The 19,091-nt window shown below is 48.3% G+C and overlaps 1 protein-coding gene across 4 annotated transcripts in view; it reads right to left on the reverse strand.

The window, feature by feature from the left end:
- TCERG1 (transcription elongation regulator 1) overlaps positions 1–15,940 on the reverse strand; it is a 28,407-nt gene extending 12,467 nt beyond the window's left edge. Inside the window, exons 1-11 of one of the 4 annotated variants that reach the window (XM_040078028.2) lie at positions 15,716–15,940; positions 13,291–13,443; positions 12,925–13,162; positions 10,150–10,392; positions 6,489–6,551; positions 5,034–5,234; positions 3,646–3,761; positions 2,627–2,712; positions 2,165–2,325; positions 1,307–1,373; positions 165–300 (exon numbers count right to left, since the gene is read on the reverse strand). In XM_040078028.2, the coding sequence (XP_039933962.1) occupies positions 165–300; positions 1,307–1,373; positions 2,165–2,325; positions 2,627–2,712; positions 3,646–3,761; positions 5,034–5,234; positions 6,489–6,551; positions 10,150–10,392; positions 12,925–13,162; positions 13,291–13,443; positions 15,716–15,940 (1,689 nt within the window). Of the gene's footprint in view, positions 1–164; positions 301–1,306; positions 1,374–2,164; positions 2,326–2,626; positions 2,716–3,645; positions 3,762–5,033; positions 5,235–6,488; positions 6,552–10,149; positions 10,393–12,924; positions 13,163–13,290; positions 13,444–15,715 lie in introns of all 4 variants that reach the window. The other 3 variants (XM_040078027.2, XM_040078029.2, XM_040078030.2) reach the window with 3 other exon arrangements.
- Positions 15,941–19,091: the final 3,151 nt, after the last annotated feature.

Genomic DNA, 19,091 nt, shown 5'->3' on the forward strand with positions numbered 1-19,091 from the left:
CATGGATCAGTGGAAGGATGAGATTGTTTCTGTACACAAAGTGTCGCAGGTCTGGAATTCGCCAAGAACCGAGAGCTCTGCCCAAACCTCCTCTCTCCCTTCTCTCACGCACACAATTCTGATCTGAACCTCCCTCTCTCTCTCCACACACACAGGTTTCTGACCCCTCTTTCCAGCAGCATGTCCTTGAACTGCTTCATGCGAGCCTCCAGCGGGACGATGGCTCTCTCACGGGCAGCTTTAATCTCAGCCTCCATAGCAGCCTCCTTCTCAGAATCAATGTCTTTGATATCATCTTTCCTGGGAAAAAAACCAAACATAAAGTGTAAGTTGAGAAGGAAAATGCTAGCCCTGGAGGTCAGAACAGGGTTGATACCACTGATTATACCAGGAGAACAGGCTTACAATCCATGAAAGCCATTCTCAGAGGTGGACGTGAATGCTTTCACACCCAAAGCTCAGGAGCCAAGGTATTCCAAGCGACTTCAGTGCCAACAGATGACTTTAAAGCAATCAGCACAGTCTGGCTGTATCAGAGGTCATACCAGACACGCAGTAAATTTTACATCAACGGCACTAATTTTCTACCCTTCTGTTCTGGGCCATGAGGCACTAAGGGAGTTTGTGCAGGTTGGGAACACCTCACAATCAGGACACCAAGAATGCTGAGACACAGGTGAGACCTCACCCATTAAAAAGCTTCTGGAGAAGTGTGCTGATTTAGGTTTAGTAAGAGCAAGCGCACTTCATCTCAAACAAACCCCCAGCCCTTATTGCTAACAGCTCCATGACCCTCACTAAGATGACACAACCACAAATAACATGGTAAAACCACTTTTGAAACAGCATGTGTATCTCATAGATCACTTCCAAAAGGCAAACCAGACCAAAAGATAGAAGGCAAACTTGTAAACATTTGTAACAGAGTAAAAATAGAGAAAACACTGTGAAAATCTAGGTGGCGGGATGTTTTGATAATGAAGTCTTGTGCCCAAAAAAACTACAGAAGCAAGCTCTTTAAGACACACTACACTCAGAACGTTCTATGGATTCACCAACTTACACCATTTATTTCCATTTCAAATGAGTTCCAAAACATATGCTATTTCCTCTCCGCATGGGTCTCAGCTATCTCAGGAAAATACCAAATACCTGAGCTGCTGAGCAGCAGAAAGCTGATGACTCTTTTCACCAACCCTCTCCCTTCCCATTCTACTCTGCTGGACACAACATACATGGCTCAAGCAACAAACTTCAGTTATTTTACCAACACAGATCATTTGGTATTGAAAAAGCAAAAACTTACTTCCGCTTTTTTATTTTAATAGGCTCATCTTCGTTTGCTTCCTCTGCAGCTTCATGCTCTTCTCTAACTGTAACAGATTTCGGTAAGACTTTAGATCCTATATTGATGAACATTTTTAAATTTATGCATGAAACTTCATGCACAAACCAAAGACAACATGCAGCAACTGTGTTCTGACAAAGGGAGAAGACCTGTGGTTCTCAGTCACTTTCAGAGTAACGCTCTGGGAATTTGGGGCAGGACAGGTGCACTATAGCCAACTTGAAATTTAAAATGACAAACACTGAGCTCTTACTTTTAAGGGAAAACAACTCAGGCTAAACAGTATAATGAAGCACATTTGGATCTACCTGATTACCTGCATTTTGTTCTCCTCCAACTACAAAGCCAACATGTCATCCCAGGACCATTTCCTAGAACTCAGGCCAGAGAGAAATCTCACCTCAGCAGCTTTTTGAACATTCTCTCTCTTGGCAGCTATTTCCAAACTCTATTCCAACTGGTGATCTCAAAGTTAACTTCTCTTCTGTGAGAGCTTGCTCGTACATTATGATTGATCTTTTCTGGTCTCTTTCTTAGAAAACAAACACAATCCTTTTTTTTTTTTTTTGGTCAGTAAAAACTGTGGGGTTTTTTAACTGGTTGGCATTTAGCAAATCAATTAACCTTGTTAATATCTACTTTCTTCAACGGGTTGTCTTTTCCCCAAAAGACTCTGCAACAATCAGCATTGCACATTTATACACCTTTACACAGCCCGTCCTTACATTTGTCGCTCATTTAAATGTTACAACCATTGGAAAGCAAAGCTGTAAGTTATATTTATGCTTCCTAAGAAGGCAGTAAGGTTGCTCTTACTAAGTTTCTTTCCTTCTTCCATTCCCTTTTTGTGAGGAGGCTCTTGAATAATTTTGTCCACATCGGCTCTTCCGATGAGGTCGTCGGGTCGGTCCCACATGGACAGCCGGGTGGTGGGGTTATAGAAGAACACACGCTCGTCCCCAGTCCACACCACGCACCTGGGGACGTGAAGGAAGGCTTGGGTTACCTCCACCCACCGGGGACCTGTCACGTGTTCACACACCGAGGCACGAAGGCCACACGCAGACCCAGGTTCCACCGACTGCACAACTGCCAGACATTCCTGCTGCCCCACTGTGACCCTGAATTGCTGCTTTTCTCTGCTGCCAGATTTGAGAATACAGCAGTTGAAATGTGAAGTTCTGAAAACGCAGCACACGAAGAACGCGCTCTCCACGCAGTGTCCCCTGCTGACTCCCCAGCAAGGGCCGTGCCAGTCCCCCGGCAGCGGTTACCTACCACGGGGTGCCTGGGATGGGGGTGGTGGCCACCGGCTTGGCCTTCTGAGCTGCCTTCTCCTCCTCTGTCATCTCTTCCTCCTTTGGCTCCTCGTGGAAAAAACAGTTTGAGGATCAGACAATGACAGCTGGCTAATTATTTATTGCACAGTAACCAACTTGTTTGGCAGAAACCATGCTGACAAGCAGCTTACAATGACACTTCATCCATGCCTAGAACAGAAGCACTGGAATTGCAACAGCAGCTGCTGCCCCAAAATCTCAATTACAAAACCTCTGAGCATTTAATTAACTTTTGACTTCGGCAAAACCTTACTTAAATACCTTCCTAGATCTGCATGAATCTCCTGGAAATCCACGAGGGCCTGGATATAGGTGTAAGGGTGGATTTTCTGACAAAGGAATTTTCATTTATTCTTAAAATTAGTTTATTTGATAATGAGATGCACAGTATGAAACAGTGAAAACCTGAAATAACCTCTGTAGCAGAAATCAGCAAACTGGTAACTACCTCAAAAATGAGCAGGGTGGAGCGGCGGCAAAACCCAGCAACTGAATTCTGTGTTTTAGCCTATTAAAGTACCTTGAAGTTCACAGAAATCAGGATAAAAGTGTTAATTTTTATTTAAACATCCCTTAGCATCCTCAAAAACTATGCTGCTCAGCATAGGAAAATGCCTCCAAAAGGAAAAAGTTACCTTTATTTCCTGAAAACACTACAGCCCTGTCGAGGACACGTGTTCCTAACAGCCTAAATTTAGCAGTTACAGCACAGGGGCTGAGCTTTGTGTCAAACTGTTCAAAATAAGGAAGCAAAGAAATAGAGAAAAAACTATTAAATACTGCAAACATTCAGGACAAGTTGCATTTTCATCCAAAAAGGGATGCTTTCAAATCCCCTCAGGAATCTAACATCTTGAATTAGTAACCATGGCTCCTGCCAAGCTGCCTGGGCTCAGACGCAGCCACAGCTGAGGGATGCGAGACCTCAGACTGGCTTTTGGGTTCAAGGTCTTTTACCTCCTTTATCAGTTCTTTTATAGGTTCTTCTTTAGAATCTTCTTCTTCTGTCTCCATTGGTAAAGGCTCCTCCGAGGGTTCTTTAATTGGCTCTTTGACCTTCTCTTCCATTTTTTCTAAATAAAGATAACAATCTTCTTGAGCATTATTAAGAAACCACTATAGAACCACAACAAATTTCTTTTTAACGGTATAATTTTCCAAATACAACACCAACCCAAAGCTTCTTTTCAATATATTCTCATCACTTTCTGTCCCTCTTGGGCTTTACAGTGCCTGCTTATAAAGTCATAGTTATCCTCCTGTGCCAAGATCTACTTGGTACTGGAAAATTAAATATTGTAAGGCAGCTACTATACTAAACGTCTGACTAAAGGGTACTAACAGAAATGCTCAACCAATAATAATTCTCGAACAACAGTGCAACACTGAAGACCACTGGGGTCATATTTTAAATGCTGCAGACAATAAAAACCCAAAACAACAAAACAAAACCAAACCAAAAAAACCCCAGAGAGACAACCCAGAACAACCCAGGATTTCTCTGCAGTCATTTACAAAATGTAAAAAACATATAATCTTCTCTCAGCAAAACTGGTATTTGCTGGCTCAGATACCTTCACCTCAGTAAAAAGACCTATTATTTAACCTGATATATTAGGAAGATGGACATTAGTTGAACCAACAGTGTAAGTGTCCTGCATTTGTCTAAACAAAGAACTCTTGTAACTAAAAATTCAGGTGACAATGGAAGGCACAACTGTTTGGATTTGCTTTCTTAAAAGACTTTATGAACTGAGTAAGAGCCAGGACTTTTGTCCCTTCCTCCTTATTTATGATACAAGAGCAATTTCCCTCCCGTGTAACACCACCCATGGATCTAATATGCATTTACATGAATACAACGTAGGGATGTGGACAGGGGGAGGTGACATTATTGTACTTCATACTCCAAATCTATTTATACATTTAGTTTTTCAAGATCTGAAATCCAGCACAATGATCTTCATTTTTTCCTGGTCTACAGCCCTTAGTATATGACTGACTTTTGCCCTCGATTCCCTTCACTCTCTGTCTGCAATTGGAACTTTCTCCCACATGTGTGCAGGCCAGGTACTCACTTTCTACCGGCACAGGAACGCACAGCTGCCCCAGCACAGGATTTGGAAGTAACTCTAGAACCGCACACTCTTACAGTACAGTGGGAAACATGCTGCAGCTTTCAAGCTGAAGATCAACTCAGGTGGAGCCTTATAATCAGAACTTCAAAATATCCTTAGGGGAGATCAGGGACCAGAAATACTCCTGCTCGCACATTCAAGCGCGACCACTGCCGGTCTGAGCCACGTTCCCAGTATAAAGCTATAGTAAAAAAAACCCCAAAGTACCTTTCTCCTTCAGTTCTTGGGGTTTTTCCCATGTGGACTCCAGAGTCCTGTTGTTGTAGTAGTAGGTCTTTCCATCTGCTGTTTTGTACTCTGTCCACTCGGAGACGGCGGCGGCTCCGGCCAGCGTGGCGGGGGAGGCGGCGATGGCCACCTGCGGGTGGATCATGGGCACGATGGGGGGAGCCATGCCCGGCAGCACTCCTGGGCAAAGGGACAAAGGAACAAGGGAAGGAAGACAGTGAGTGACAACGCAGGGCCTAAGGACCAGCGCCTAGCACGTTACTGACTTAACTCACGAATATTCAACCCGTAGAAATAAACAGAAGGATTGTTTTCAAAGGTAAATTGGAAAGCAAGGCATTGCTACCAAATTCCTGCGTTCTGCGATCAGGAACGCCCATTCCCAGGCAAATTAGATTTTAATTAATTTGTGTAATTCTGCAAAGCACAAAGCTTGTTAGCTTCTAGACAATTATTCTACTATTTTGAAATTAGGTTTAAAATTACTATTTAAAATTATTTTAAATTTATTAGAAAAGTCTTTATCAGACACCTGCAGCAAATAATTGGGGTTAAGTCCACTCCCCTGCTTAATTATGCTGTCGTTGTACGAGATATTCCTATTGCTCTTTAAAAGGGCAAGAGTGGATTGAATTTGAGCCATAGAACATAGGACATAACTCTGATAAATCTTAAATACTGGCATTAATTCAGAGCCTTGGATAAAACTTGATGGGAATGAAACAGTATCAGATTGTTTGCTTTGCTTAGTACTGCAAGCTGATTGAAAAAAACCCATTTTATTGAAATCCTAAAGCAAAATGGCAAGTAAATATCCAAAGATAAGAAAGCCAGAATGCTGCAGTATCCTATTATCTCTCTACTCACCCCAACAAACAGAGTATAATGAACAGATTTGGAATGACAATTCAAGAACAACCAATTGGACAGGATTGGAACTTCATAAATTTGAGCCTTTAACATTGAAAAAGTCTCAATTTAAATAACTGAAATCACACATTACACATTGTCATAACGTGTTCTCAGCGAGTGACTATTCGTAAATCCACAACTGAAATATGGAAGTTCACACTCAGACACACAGACACGCACACAACATGCGAGCACAGGCAGCCACTGCACACGTGGAGCAGGAAAACAAAAATCCACACCAGAAACTAGGAACTAAGTATGGGCATGAGAGTCACAGTCATTACAGAACTCAATGGTTACGGAAAACTGTATGGGAGTTTGGGTACAGAATAAGCTGACACTAACAGTTATTTGGGGAAGTTACCTCCTGACCAAATATGATATTTCATTTATACTGGTTTTGAAAATAAAGTATATGTAATCATTCAAGTGGGGAAGCAAATAAAGAAATAAAAGAAACAACCACATTCACTACCATGCCAACTTACAGACAAAACGAACTAGGATGGGTTTGGAAATTACCGGTCTTGGTGGTAGCGACTGTCTTTACATACGGGCAGCTGACTATTTGCATCATTGCTACACCTGCAAAACGGATAGGAAGCATGTTGGAAAGCTGCCATGGGATGTCAGCTACCACGGGGTGCTACGGACTTCCTGCCACAATTTGGAGTGCCATCTGCAGCTGGCAGAGAAGAAGCCTTCCAGCAAGAAAATGTGAATTACTTTTGTTCCAACATTTTATGCCAGATCAAATATAAAACTAATTTTAAGCTGCAGCAACAGTCTCTGTCTATGTTAAACCAGCTGCTTAGCAAGTTATTGGGATGTCATTAAAAAGAAAAAATGTATTTCAGTGAAGACTCAGGGGTTTAAGTTCATCCAAGGGGGAATGCAGCTCCCCTTGTAGGGCAGCACCACAGGAAAATAGCCCACTACTGGGGCTGCTTCCACAGGCAGCCTCTGCTGGGACAGACCTGTGGGGAGCAGCAGCACAATGAAACTCACGGGCTTTGAGGTTCCCAGGCTGCTGCTGCAGTTAGAGAGCAGAGTAAGGGTAGAAAGACAGGTCTGAATTAGTCAGAGCAGCAAAGCAAGGCAGGGTGGACAGCCAAGGGCAACCCAGAGGGAAAGCTGAGAGTCACTACAGCAAGGCTGGACGTGAAAGAAAGGGGGTAAAAGAAATCAAAGCAATGAAGCTGCAGACAGAGGTACACAAAGCTGCACTAGGGCAGGGGCATTTTTTTTATTTTTCAATATCAAGAATGGCATGAGCTGAAAATGCTTTAAAAGCCAAAACTCGCCCTAAAAGAGGTGGCACCATGCATTGGTCTGCTCTCCAGCTCAGTAAGAAATGATACAAAAAGGCACAAAAAGGCGAGCAGCTCATCCTCTTGGATCAGATCAAAATCAGTGGGAAATCAGACAAGGCTGAGGGGAATGCACTTCCAAAACCTCCATTTTAGGTGTAGAAGGCTACTGTAGAAGTGCTCTCTGGCTGGTCCAGTCTGGATACTCAGAAACTGAAACACTTCCCTTCAAAAGATCAAATTCATCATGTGAGGTGGGAAATGCTCCAGTGGAAAGTGAAATTAAACCCCTGTTTAAAACCAGAGTTGTTTCTGGATTTTGTCATTAGAGGTCTAGTATGCAAAGCATACATAAATACTGCCAATTTATTTGAAAATAAATTTGTGAGAGGACAGAATTGTAATGTTTTCTAAAAATAATTTCAATGAGAGAATTGCAACTAGTTTTATTTTTAGAAGTATTGAATTGAGACATAAAAACATTGATTCAAACAGCACTGATTGAAGTGTTTGTCTAAACTGGAAGGGTGGTCATGTTATGTACTTGACAATGGATCTGAAAATTCGTTTTGTTAAGGAAGTTACAGCATGTCTCCAACGTGAGTCAGTACAAGTAACACTATCTGGGGATCGCTGGAGTCAGGGATGCTGCAGCACAGATCAGACTGAGCAAACACCCAAGCTGTTTCCGCTGCCAAGGTCATTCCCAAACATAAAACTGACTTAAAACATAGGAATTGAGAGAAAGCAGACTTACTTTTTAAGATCTGAGATTATGAGATATCACTAATGTACTCTTCCGTTACTCCTTCTTACTACAGTTTAACACAGAGATTAGCTTTGAAATCGCTTGACAATGGTACTGCTCAGCTCTGTCCCTGTAACTTCAAATCCTCTGGCTGATATCATACATGGTGCTAAAAGCCCCAAACATCTACAGACTAACCCCCGTAAGACCTTCTGACTTCACCTGATACTGTCTTTAAGTAATTTGACTTCTCTTCTGTTTCTTGTTATTGTAAAATATTTTACAGTTTTCCTTTTCTTTTACAGTGTTTAGAAACCATCACAACCAACCCTAGTCAGAACTAGCTGGAAGAAGCTGACAGATTTCATTCTGTAAACTAAGCAAACTGACAAATCAGACCCACTAGTGGAAGCAGCGCTTTGCTGCCAGGTGGCCTTCCTACATGCTATGGGCTCCACCCGCAGCCCAGCTCACGTGGAGAACTGGGCAGAGTAAACACTTCTTACCAAGGAAGTTCTGAAAAACACCTTTTCTAAAAATGAGTCTCAGGAGATTGATGTTCCTACTCTGTCTTTGCTCCTGTACTGTGTAACTCCCAAAACTTTTTGACTGAGAGCTCCAATAAAGCCCAACCTGGGCATATACCCAGAATCTCCATTTCCACTGGCACTCTTCTCCACTGTTCTGTCACACTTGCATAGATCATATCCCTGACAGTGTGTAAGGACCCTTCATTCCATGCTGGTCCCTTGCTGGCAAGGGCAGAAATGGCAGTTCAGAGCATTCAGCCAATCACCTTTAAAGCTAAACTGTTTTTATTATTCTTCTAAACGTCACCAATAAACAGACTTCTTCCTCCTATCCCTTATCCATTTGTTGTTCAGCCTGGAATATCATGTTCAGAATAGTGTTTGTTTCCTGGTTTAAACCAATAAGTACTACACTGAGATTTCCTTTTCAGGCCAATACAGATTAAAGTAGCTTTGACCAATTATTTTAGAAATTATTCTAAAAGCAGAGGCAGCTAAAAGCTGGTGCTCTCTTCTAGTCCACACTTCATCTGCTTTCAGGCTTTTTTCTCTGATCAAAGGAGTGTTCTGAAGGGTTACTTTTCATCCATCCAACTCAGTGGGGAGGTGAAGGCCTCCCTCCTCATCCACTGGGTGGTTGCATTAGTAGGACAGCAGGGAAATCACCTCACTCAGCTTGTACAAATGCTCAGAAACACAAAGACGCTGCTCAGAGCTGCTTCTTTGTCTTTTTAAATCTGAAACTAACTTGGATCCAATACAACTGCAGTCTCCAAGCTCCCCCTGCAACACAAAACCATCAGTTCCTGGTGTATGTGTAGTGCCACTGTGCACTGTAACACATCAATTTTGTATCAGAGCAGGAACTCAGATGATTCCATGCAAATGAAACGTGGTGTGTAAGTGCTAAACATCATTAGTAATCTCCTGCAGGGCCCACTGCAACAACTACAGACAGAGAGCCCAACGTTTTGCCAGCCTAAAATTCCTTCCTTAGGTATCTAAATATTTCATAAAAATTTAATAAACTACGATATACTCAGAAGAAGTGTGTTGCCATCTAAGATTCCTTCTCTACGTTCTTTAAACCTAAAGCCTGTGAATAGCAGCACCCTGGTACCCTAAATGCCTCATTATGGTGCTCAGGTCACACCTCAACACTCAGCATCCTACCCAGTGGCTGCAGCCTACGACAGCTGGGAACACCTGATCTCACTGGGGTCATGATTTCCACGGTAAATCTTCCTGCTCATCCATGTCCTAGTGAATATGTATGCACAAGACTTAAGGTCTATATCAAGCTAGTAGAAAAAAATTAAAGCAATATTGCAATTAGTAAAATATAGTGCTCAATAGTCTCAATTAAACAGTAGAAGTTTAAATGCAGCTGTTTTCTGCCGAGTATAGCAAAGAACTAGAAGTCCAAAAATATATGTTCTTTTTTAATTAAAAAGTCTGTCTGCTAACCCTGAATTCTTTCAGAGATACTCTGAGGAGAGGATCCAGGCAAGTTCTGTACACAGTGGACACATGAGTGCAAACAACTGACAACATGGACATGTAGCAGACAAGACAATTACAGTTTGCCAATTTACCTGGAAGTGGAATAGGCATGCCAGGAAGGGGGACACGAAATGGAGGTACCATTACTGGTGGAAAAGCAGGAATTGCTGCAGTTGGTTGAGGTACTGCATGAGGAACTGCAGGAGGCAATGTCTGTGGGACTGGCTGGGGTACAGTCTGCACAGGTGTAGCAGAAGGAGCAGAGGTTGAAACACTGACTGATGGTGTGGCAACTGAAACACCCGAACTCGGGGTCTGGTCTTGTGTGGTAGGTGCTGATAAAAAAACACAAAGAACACCTTGTATCTTAGACACTGCAATATACTGCTGCAAACATACTGGCGCTCTGTTTCCCGGTACGTAGCAGGTATGCTCAGATATAACCAGCAGGAAGACACTCCTGGACAAAAAAGACTTAGCCTTCTCTGCAACATTAAATATTCACAAAGAAAGTCCAATTTCAATTTCTCCCATTCTTTACACCTGACATGTCTCTACAGCATTAGCAGGGCTGTATCAAAGGACAAGCACAGACTGAAATGAGGTTCTATTCTGTTCAGAGAAACAGAAAAGGAACATTACAGCAAGTTTCCAATGGCAACAGGCTGTCCTTGTGTTACATGAACACAGGCTCTGCTTTTAACAGCAGCACCACGTGCATGACAGCAGACTGCCTTAAACTGTGCTGGGCTGCATCCCCAGAACAGAAAAATGTCAACAAAAACGCATAAATAAGTAAGGAAAGGGAAAATACTTTTCTTCAAGAGCTGCAAGAAGTTTCTTGGTCTTCAGTGCCTCCCAGCAGGAAAACACATAATTGGCATTCAGTTCTATAATCCTTGCAGCATGACTGGTTTCAATTTCAAATTGTTTTAATTGGGAGCAAACAGTCTCACAGCACAGGCCAACAGGAACTTGGGACAAGTCTGCTTAAACTTGTAAACTCGCTCTGCAAGATTTGGTGCAGAGGAGAAGGGAAAAAGAAAAAAAAAATAAAGAAACCACACCAATTGACAGCCATATTCTCATGGGCACATTGTGAATTTTCTATTACTACCAGAAACATTCCGAACAACAAACCAGTATTAGCATATTTAAATAAAGACTTTTGATCTTTCGATAATCGTTTCAGAAAGGGTGAAAGTTCTTAGCAGTTCCTAACATTTAGGGAAACAGAGCAGACAGTCAGTATGTGATTTGTAAGACCTAAGTCAAATCAGTACAAGGCAAGAATGAAGCTCAGCCAGAAGTCCCAGGGGTTTTTTTTACAGGCCAAGTCTAACAGTTAGAAAAGTATTTTAAATTATAAAATTTCATCACCTAGGCACAGACACCAACAGTAACAGTTATTGAAAGCAAAGACAAAGTTTAGCAGATAGAATAGGTAGAAGTGGAACAGGTTGTCAGCATTCAACATTAGGAAATTCAGCTTCAGAGAAGGTGCATAAAGCGCTGGTCCCAAAGCATGACTAGCTCTCCCCAGCCTGACACTGGGTCAGGAGCTAACATTTACCTCCCACCTGACTTGTTACCCAGCACAACAATCAGCGCAAGACCATAGCTCAACACAGTGAATTAACATCATACTGAGTTACCCTTCAAATTAAACAAAAGACCTAAAATGCTTTGAGCAATAGAAGTTCTTTGCTGGTTTAATGATATGTCCTCCCTCCAGCCTTAATGAAAGCAGAACTGGACTGTTACCTAAATTTGACTCCCTTTCACACACACATTCTGAAGTTCACGTTAAATGGTGAGTTAAGCTTAACTTGTCTCACCTGTCACAGGAAAAGGATGAATTCCAGAGAATGCAACTCTACCCCACAGCAGGAGCTGAACAGCCCACCTGCTGCAGACTCTCTGGCCTGGCTCAGTACACACGTCCGAGCCAGCACAGCTGCAACGCCCAAGGCCCCAGCACCAGATTCCTGCTCAGCACCAAGGCTGTCTGTCAGGGCAGGACGCTCTCTGAGCCGCTCCTTCCCCTGCACACCCGGCTTTGGGCACGGGGACTGACCTGGCTCACTGTTTGCTGCTGACACACTCACAGCACAGACCCACAGTACTCAGCACACACCTGACGACAAGCACTGAGGCGCCTGGGCAGCACACACGTGCCAAAGCGCAGCGCAAACCACGCTGCTGCCTGCGCAGCCATGCATTTATGTGCATGCTGAATAAATTCAGTCCCCTTTCCTTAGTTGGAAAACCCCTACAAGCAAAGGCTCAGTCCATGGAAGCAGCAGTGATTTCCAGACTATCGGTCAAAGGTCATAAATGAACAAAAATGGATCCAAGGTCTTTCTTTTTCCTCTTTGTGGAACTCTAGAAAATAGGAACTGAGAAGGCTTAGGAAGAAGAATAATGCTAATAAAAGTAATACAACAAAGAAGCTCCATTCTGTAATCAACTAATGCTCACAGACCAGCAGCTCTGAGACCTGACCTACAGAAACAGATGCCATGGGGAAAATGAGGAAATTGCTAAACTCCGACCTTAGATCAACGTTTCTTGTGAAACATTTTTAAAAACAATTTAGCTCTCTCTGTAGTCAAAAGGAAATAGATGTGTAATAGCTCTGAGATGATGTGATAACAGCAGGAGAAAAATACACAAAGACCTGAAGAATTCTTTGAGACTGGGGAGAAAAAAAGTTTGCATGCGAGGTTCTTCCGGACTAAACACTGTACTTTAAATTCACACTCTGTGCCGAAACAACTTTGTCCTGAATACCCGGGCTTTGCTGCAGCAATTCCCCATGCAGCATCCCCACCACCGCGAGGCCTGAGACACCCCCAGGTACTCACTGGAGTTGGTCTGGGACACTGAGGTGGCCGTGGTGGTGGTGGAGGTGGTGGAGGACTGTGTGCTGGAGGAGGTGGATGGAGATGCTGCAGATGCAGGGCTGCTGGTGGTGGGGGTGGAGGCCCCCACGGCCTGGGCCTGGGCTGCCAGCATTGGCGTCAGCTCTGACTGCTGGATGACCTTGACCCCGTCCGGTTTCGTCCACGCTGACTCCCGTGTCCGTGCGTTGTAGAAATAGACCTGCAGCCGAGAGCGGCCCCGTCACAGCACGGCGCAGGCAGAACTGCCCAGTCCCCCGGGGCACCCCAGCCCCCTGCCTGCCTCTGTGACCAGGGCTCACAGCGGGACCACCCCGGCACCCATCTCACCTTCCCATCTGGAGTTTTGTTCTCTACCCAGATCTCCTCTGCTGGGGGCATTGCTGGTGTTCCTGGCGCAGAGACCGGTGGCATCCCTGGAGGGAACATCATACCGGGAGGTGGTGGCATGCTACCCATGGGAGGAGGCATAAATGGTGGTCTCTAAAGGCATATAATAACAATAATGATGATAATGATAACAACAATATAATTTCAAGCAGTTTTTGTTTCTTAGAGAACCAACAGACACTACACCAGCAGTAAGGACAGCTGTGCCAGGCTTGGGAGCTTCTCTAAATCCAATGCTCCCAGCTCAGGGAATGTGCTTCCTGCCAACACCCCACCCATGGCAGAACAGTTGAAGCCATCCCTTCGCTTCTGAGATGCAAACATCAAGGCACCTGAAAAAGGTGGCACGAACAGAAATGTGGTCAAAGAAAAGTCCGAAAGTCCTCTCCTGAAAAGGAGAAAATACCTCAATGCAAGGAAGAGAAAGAATGGAAGAGCTGTTCCTGAACAGCTGCTGCTCAGACATCCCCGTCTGTGAACCAAATTCTTGAGAGGGTCATTGGGTTTCTGGGGTAAGACATGTTAAAAAACCCTAAATTTCAAGTAAGCATCCAGTTTGTCAGCACAGTTGAGCAGTGGGCTTAATTAAAATCCATTACACTCCTGAATTTCCCACTAACTAAATTCTAACTTGCGCAATTTAAAAGAAAAATAAGATGAAATTACATGTTCATTACTGCATGATAAGAAATCCTGATTTGTCCTGCATACACTTACCTGAAAGCCTGAACACTCAAAGTACATTCAGTTCTTTCATTTTACTTGTTTACTTGGACTGTTTGAAATTCCCTACATGCAACAAGTGCAGCGAACACTTCCCTGTAAAAACAATTGACAAAACTCACCGAGTTCTTTAGCTTACTCTGCAAACACCTACAACTGCCCTAACTGTCCCCATCACTGCAGCTCTAACTGAAGGACAGCCTCGAGTGCCCAGGACACCCCACGCCACAGGGAGGGGGTGTCTGCGTGACAAGCTGCACGCACGGGCCCTGCACCCACAACTGCAGCTGTACCCCTGGCAGCTGCCAGTGCTGCCACATCCTTGGCTTCTGTTGGGAGCTGCCCTGAGATCCAACTTCATGCTCTAAGAGCGGTACCTTAAACTGCTCTTTAAATCCACATATCAAACTAGTAATGATTATTTGCATTAAATACTACTAAAAAAGCAAGCTGAGAGTGCATGGATGGCATTCTACGCAAACAAAAAAAGCCCTCAACTGCAGCCTGCCTGCCCTCCCTTGTCCCTCCTCAACAGCTCTTGCACCTGCTACATCACGAGCTTCCTCTTCCTTGCCCTTACAACCCCGTACGAAGAATCCAATGAGAAGCCCACTTTCCACCTGCTACAGCTGCTTTCCCCGGTCCAGCAGTAAATCACATGGGCAGGTGTGCAGCCAGGGTCCCAGCATGTCCTGAGCCCTGTCCTGAGCACGGCTTCCCCATTCACCATCACACCTGCCTTTGCACAGACACGGGGCAGGGAGTGAAGCCCAGCCCTCGGCGTGGAGCAGAGCACAGTGCCAGCACAGCCATGGCTGGTGCTGCTGAGGAGCTGCAGAGCTCACAGCCTGTGTGACAGCTGGGAGCAGCAGCACACCCGGGAAACCAAACACAGAGATCAGGGAGACACCACGGTCAGGCCTGGGATCCAAAGTAACTCTGGTTGGTTCTTCAAACTGTAATTACAAATAGTGGATTTAATCCTAATGGGAAGGCACCCCCACAAAGCAATTAAATAACAGCACAAGGCGATTAAAACAATCCATTTCTCAGTCACAAAGGTGCTGTTATTTGCAAATTGTTCAGGTCTCAGAAAAACAAAGACCTTAAACCATCCATCAATTTAGCAGTGGAGAAGCTGAGCAGAAGCTGTATTTGCACACCACAAGTATGCAGTGGTGTGTAACACCACACCTGAGCACTGTGCTCTCCTCCTGCCTTGCTGTCTCCTTCACCCATTTCAATGTCCGTTCTCATACTATTTCCACACAATAACAGAATCAATTACATCGGAAAAGATCTTCTAGACCATCGAGTCCAACCTGTGCCCAATCCCCACCCCGTCACCCAGCCCAGAGCACTGAGTGCCACATCCCATCACTCCCTGGACACCTCCAGGGACGGGGACTCCAGCACCACCCTGAGCCTCCATTTGTCCAGGCTGAAACCCTCTAGATCCCTGAGCTGCTCTCATCAGACTCGTGCTCCAGACTCTCCACCAGCTTTACTGCTCTTCTCTGGATACGCTCCAGCACCTCCATGTCCTCCTGAAAGTGAGGGGCCCAGAACTAGACACCTACCCGTGTCAAAACAAACGAAAAATCCCTAAATCCCACTTGAACAACCCAGGGGGATTCCTTACCTGCAGGTGTGGAGGCCCCATGGGTGGGGGGATCCCCCCCGGCGGCGGCATCGGGGGCATGCTGGGGTCGAAGGGGGGTCGGCCGAAGGGGGGCCGGGGGGGCGGAGGAGGGCCCCGCATCATCCCGAAGGGCGGGGGCGGCCGCAGGAGGGGCGGGGGGCCCCGAAGCACCGCGCTGGGCGGGGGCGCGGGGCCGCGGAACCGCAGTGCCTGCTGCTGAGCCATCCTGGGGAGAGAGGGACACGGGGAACACGGGTCACGGCCACTTGCTGCTGCGATGCAGGGAAAACAGCTGTGACAAGGAACCGGGAAAAACCCAACAAGCACCAACAGGGTGTGCAAAACACGTCACATTTGAGTGGATAAAGTCAAGTGTGCAACTATTTCGAGATGTTTTTCTGCTACACAGTTCAAGGTTATTAGTCCTCAACGGTGAATTGCTCATGAAAATGGATAACCAGAGCTGGGATGGGGTATGCAGCCACTGGGAAGCGCATCCTTCCTTATCTGCCAAAGGTCCCTAAGCACGACCTGGTGCTCCGGCTCCTGCCTGCAGGTCCGTCCCGAGCCTCTCCAGCCGGTCGTGCCCGGTGGTGTCGGTTCTGGAGCACCCGGGACTGTCAGGAGCTCCAGTGTCCCTCGCGGGTGGGACCCGCGGCAGGGCCTGGCTGATCCCGCGCTGAGCCACCCGGCCCTCCGCACGGGGTCTCAGAAAAAGCCTTCGCCTTCAGGGCCAGCAGAAGCTCCTCTGCGGCTCTGGGGGGACAATTTTATCCACCACGGAGGGCAGTGCAATACAATAGTCGCATGAGCAACCCGACTCGAAAAAATCGAAGGTTATGAGACGGTGAGCGACGACAGGGTCTATCCGCACTCCGAGGGGAGCTCCCGGCACCCGGTCCCAGGCCCGGGAGCGGCCCCGGCCCGGTGAGCGGGAACAAGGCCCGTCCCGCCGCACGCGGGGCCGGGAATGGAGGCGGAGAGCTCCCGCCGGCCCGCCCACCCGCCCCGCCCCAGCCGGCCCCGCCCCAGCTCTCCCGGCAGACCGGCCCGGGCCCGGCCACGGCCCGCCGTACCGGAGGTCGGTGCCGAAGCGCTCGCCTGCCGCCGCCGCCGCCTCCCCGTCGCCGCCGCCGCCCCGCTCCGCCATGGCCGCCACCGTCGCGCGCATCTGCCCCGCCCCGCGCAGGACCCGCCGCGCTCGATTGGCCTCCAGGCCCGCCAGTCAGCGCGCGCGGGGCCGAGCCCGCCTCGCCATTGGCCGCCGCTCCCGCCGGCTTTGAATGGGGGGAGCCAGGCGCGCCGCGATTGGCTGCGCGCGGGCGGCCCGCGCCGCTCGCGCCTGGGGTCACGTGAGGCGCGACCCGGGCAAGGAACCGGAAGTGACTCACACCGTAGGATGAAGGGGAGGAGCAGCATCCAATCGGCGGTCGGAACCACGTCCGCCAATCACCGCCAGCAGCCGGCGGCGCGCGCCCACCCCGAACCACATAGGGAAATGTTCCGCCCCGTGACGTCACGGAGCCGCGGCGCCAATGAGCTATCCCGGAACGGGGAGCCCGGCGGCCGCTGGGGGGCGCTGGGCGCGCGGGGGGCGGGATTCGGGGGGATTCCGGGTGTCCGGGGGATTCGGGGCTGCGGGGCGCTCTGGGGGATCCGGGGGTCCCGGAGGGTGCGGGGGCTCGGCCCTGTGCGGGGCCCCGCGGTGGCGGGGCAGGACCCCCAGGCCGCGGTGCGCCGGCGTCCGCAGCCGTCTCTGGAGGTGGCACCGGCGGGGCCGCCTGGGGAGCCCTGTGCGCCGGGAACGGGAGGAAGAACGGGGCAGCGGGGGCGGCACCGCCGGGCTGCACCCGCACTGTCCCGGGTGCCTGTGACCGACACCCTGGGCACGGGAGAGCGGCTCCCCCGGGGCGCTGCCAGCAGCCCCGGCTCGGCAGGGACGCTGGGACAGCCCCAGAGCTGGCGTGGGCGCTGCGTGACCGGTGCCGACCCCGCGAGCTCAGCTCCGCCGCCTTTGCAATGGATGGGACAGCAAACACTGCCGGGCAGCTGCGGCGCTGGCTGCGAAGGAGCGGCCGAACGGCAGGAGCAGGGACGTGCTCCTCACTGGGCCCTCAGGCCTTCCCATCTCTTAACTAGATTGTGATCCCACATTTCCCATTCCTCTCCTGCTCTCAATAAAAACATCTGTCTTAGATAATGAAAACAAGGAATTGCTATGGGGCCTTTTGGTGGTGCTGAGCCATAGAGACTTATACACACTTTGACTTGGCTTCTCTGGGTCTTTGTTCATGTGTTTTGCTTGGAGTTGCTGCCACTGTGAGGATCTGGGACAGGTCGGTAGGTGCTGGGGCTCCCTGGGAGCCTGTGTGTCCTGCTCCACTACAGCACGTCCTGCTCCACTACAGCACGTCCTGCTCCACTACAGCATGTCCTGCCCCATTGCAGCATGTCCTGCCCCATTCCAGCATGTCCTGCCCCAGTGCAGTGTGTCCTGCTCCATTCCAGCATGTCCTGCTCCATCGCAGCATGTCCTGCCCCATCACAGCGTGTCCTGCCCCATCTTAGCCCATCCTGGTCCATCGCAGCGTGTCCTGCCCCATTGCAGCACGTCCTGCCCCATCGCAGCGTGTCCTGCCCCATTCCAGCCCATCCTGCCCCATCGCAGTGTGTCCTGCCCCATCGCAGCCCGTCCTGCCCCATTCCAACACGTCCTGCTCCATTCCAGCCCATCCTGCCCCATCGCAGCGTGTCCTGCTCCATCACAGCCTGTCCTGCTCCATTCCAGGATGTCCTGCCCCATCACAGCGTGTCCTGCCCCATTCCAGCCCATCCTGCTCCATCACAGCCCGTCCTGCTCCATCTCAGCCCATCCTGCTCCATCTCAGCCCGTCCTGCCCCATTCCAGCCCATCCTGCTCCATCACAGCCCATCCTGCTCCATCACAGCCCATCCTGCCCCATCTCAGCCCATCCTGCTCCATCTCAGCCCATCCTGCTCCATCTCAGCCCATCCTGCTCCATCTCAGCCCGTCCTGCCCCATTCCAGCCCATCCTGCTCCATTCCAGCCCGTTCTGCTCCATCACAGCCTATTCTGCTCCATCGCAGCCCGTCCTGCTCCGTCACAGCCCATCCTGCTCCATCACAGCCCATCCTGCTCCATTCCAGCCCATCCTGCTCCATTCCAGCCCATCCTGCTCCATTCCAGCCCATCCTGCTCCGTCACAGCCCGTCCTGCTCCATTCCAGCCCATCCTGCTCCATTCCAGCCCATCCTGCTCCATTCCAGCCCATCCTGCTCCATCACAGCCCATCCTGCTCCATCACAGCCCATCCTGCTCCATCACAGCCCATCCTGCTCCATTCCAGCCCATCCT

Source organism: Hirundo rustica, chromosome 14 (assembly GCF_015227805.2).
Source record: "Hirundo rustica isolate bHirRus1 chromosome 14, bHirRus1.pri.v3, whole genome shotgun sequence".
Lineage (NCBI taxonomy): Eukaryota > Metazoa > Chordata > Aves > Passeriformes > Hirundinidae > Hirundo > Hirundo rustica.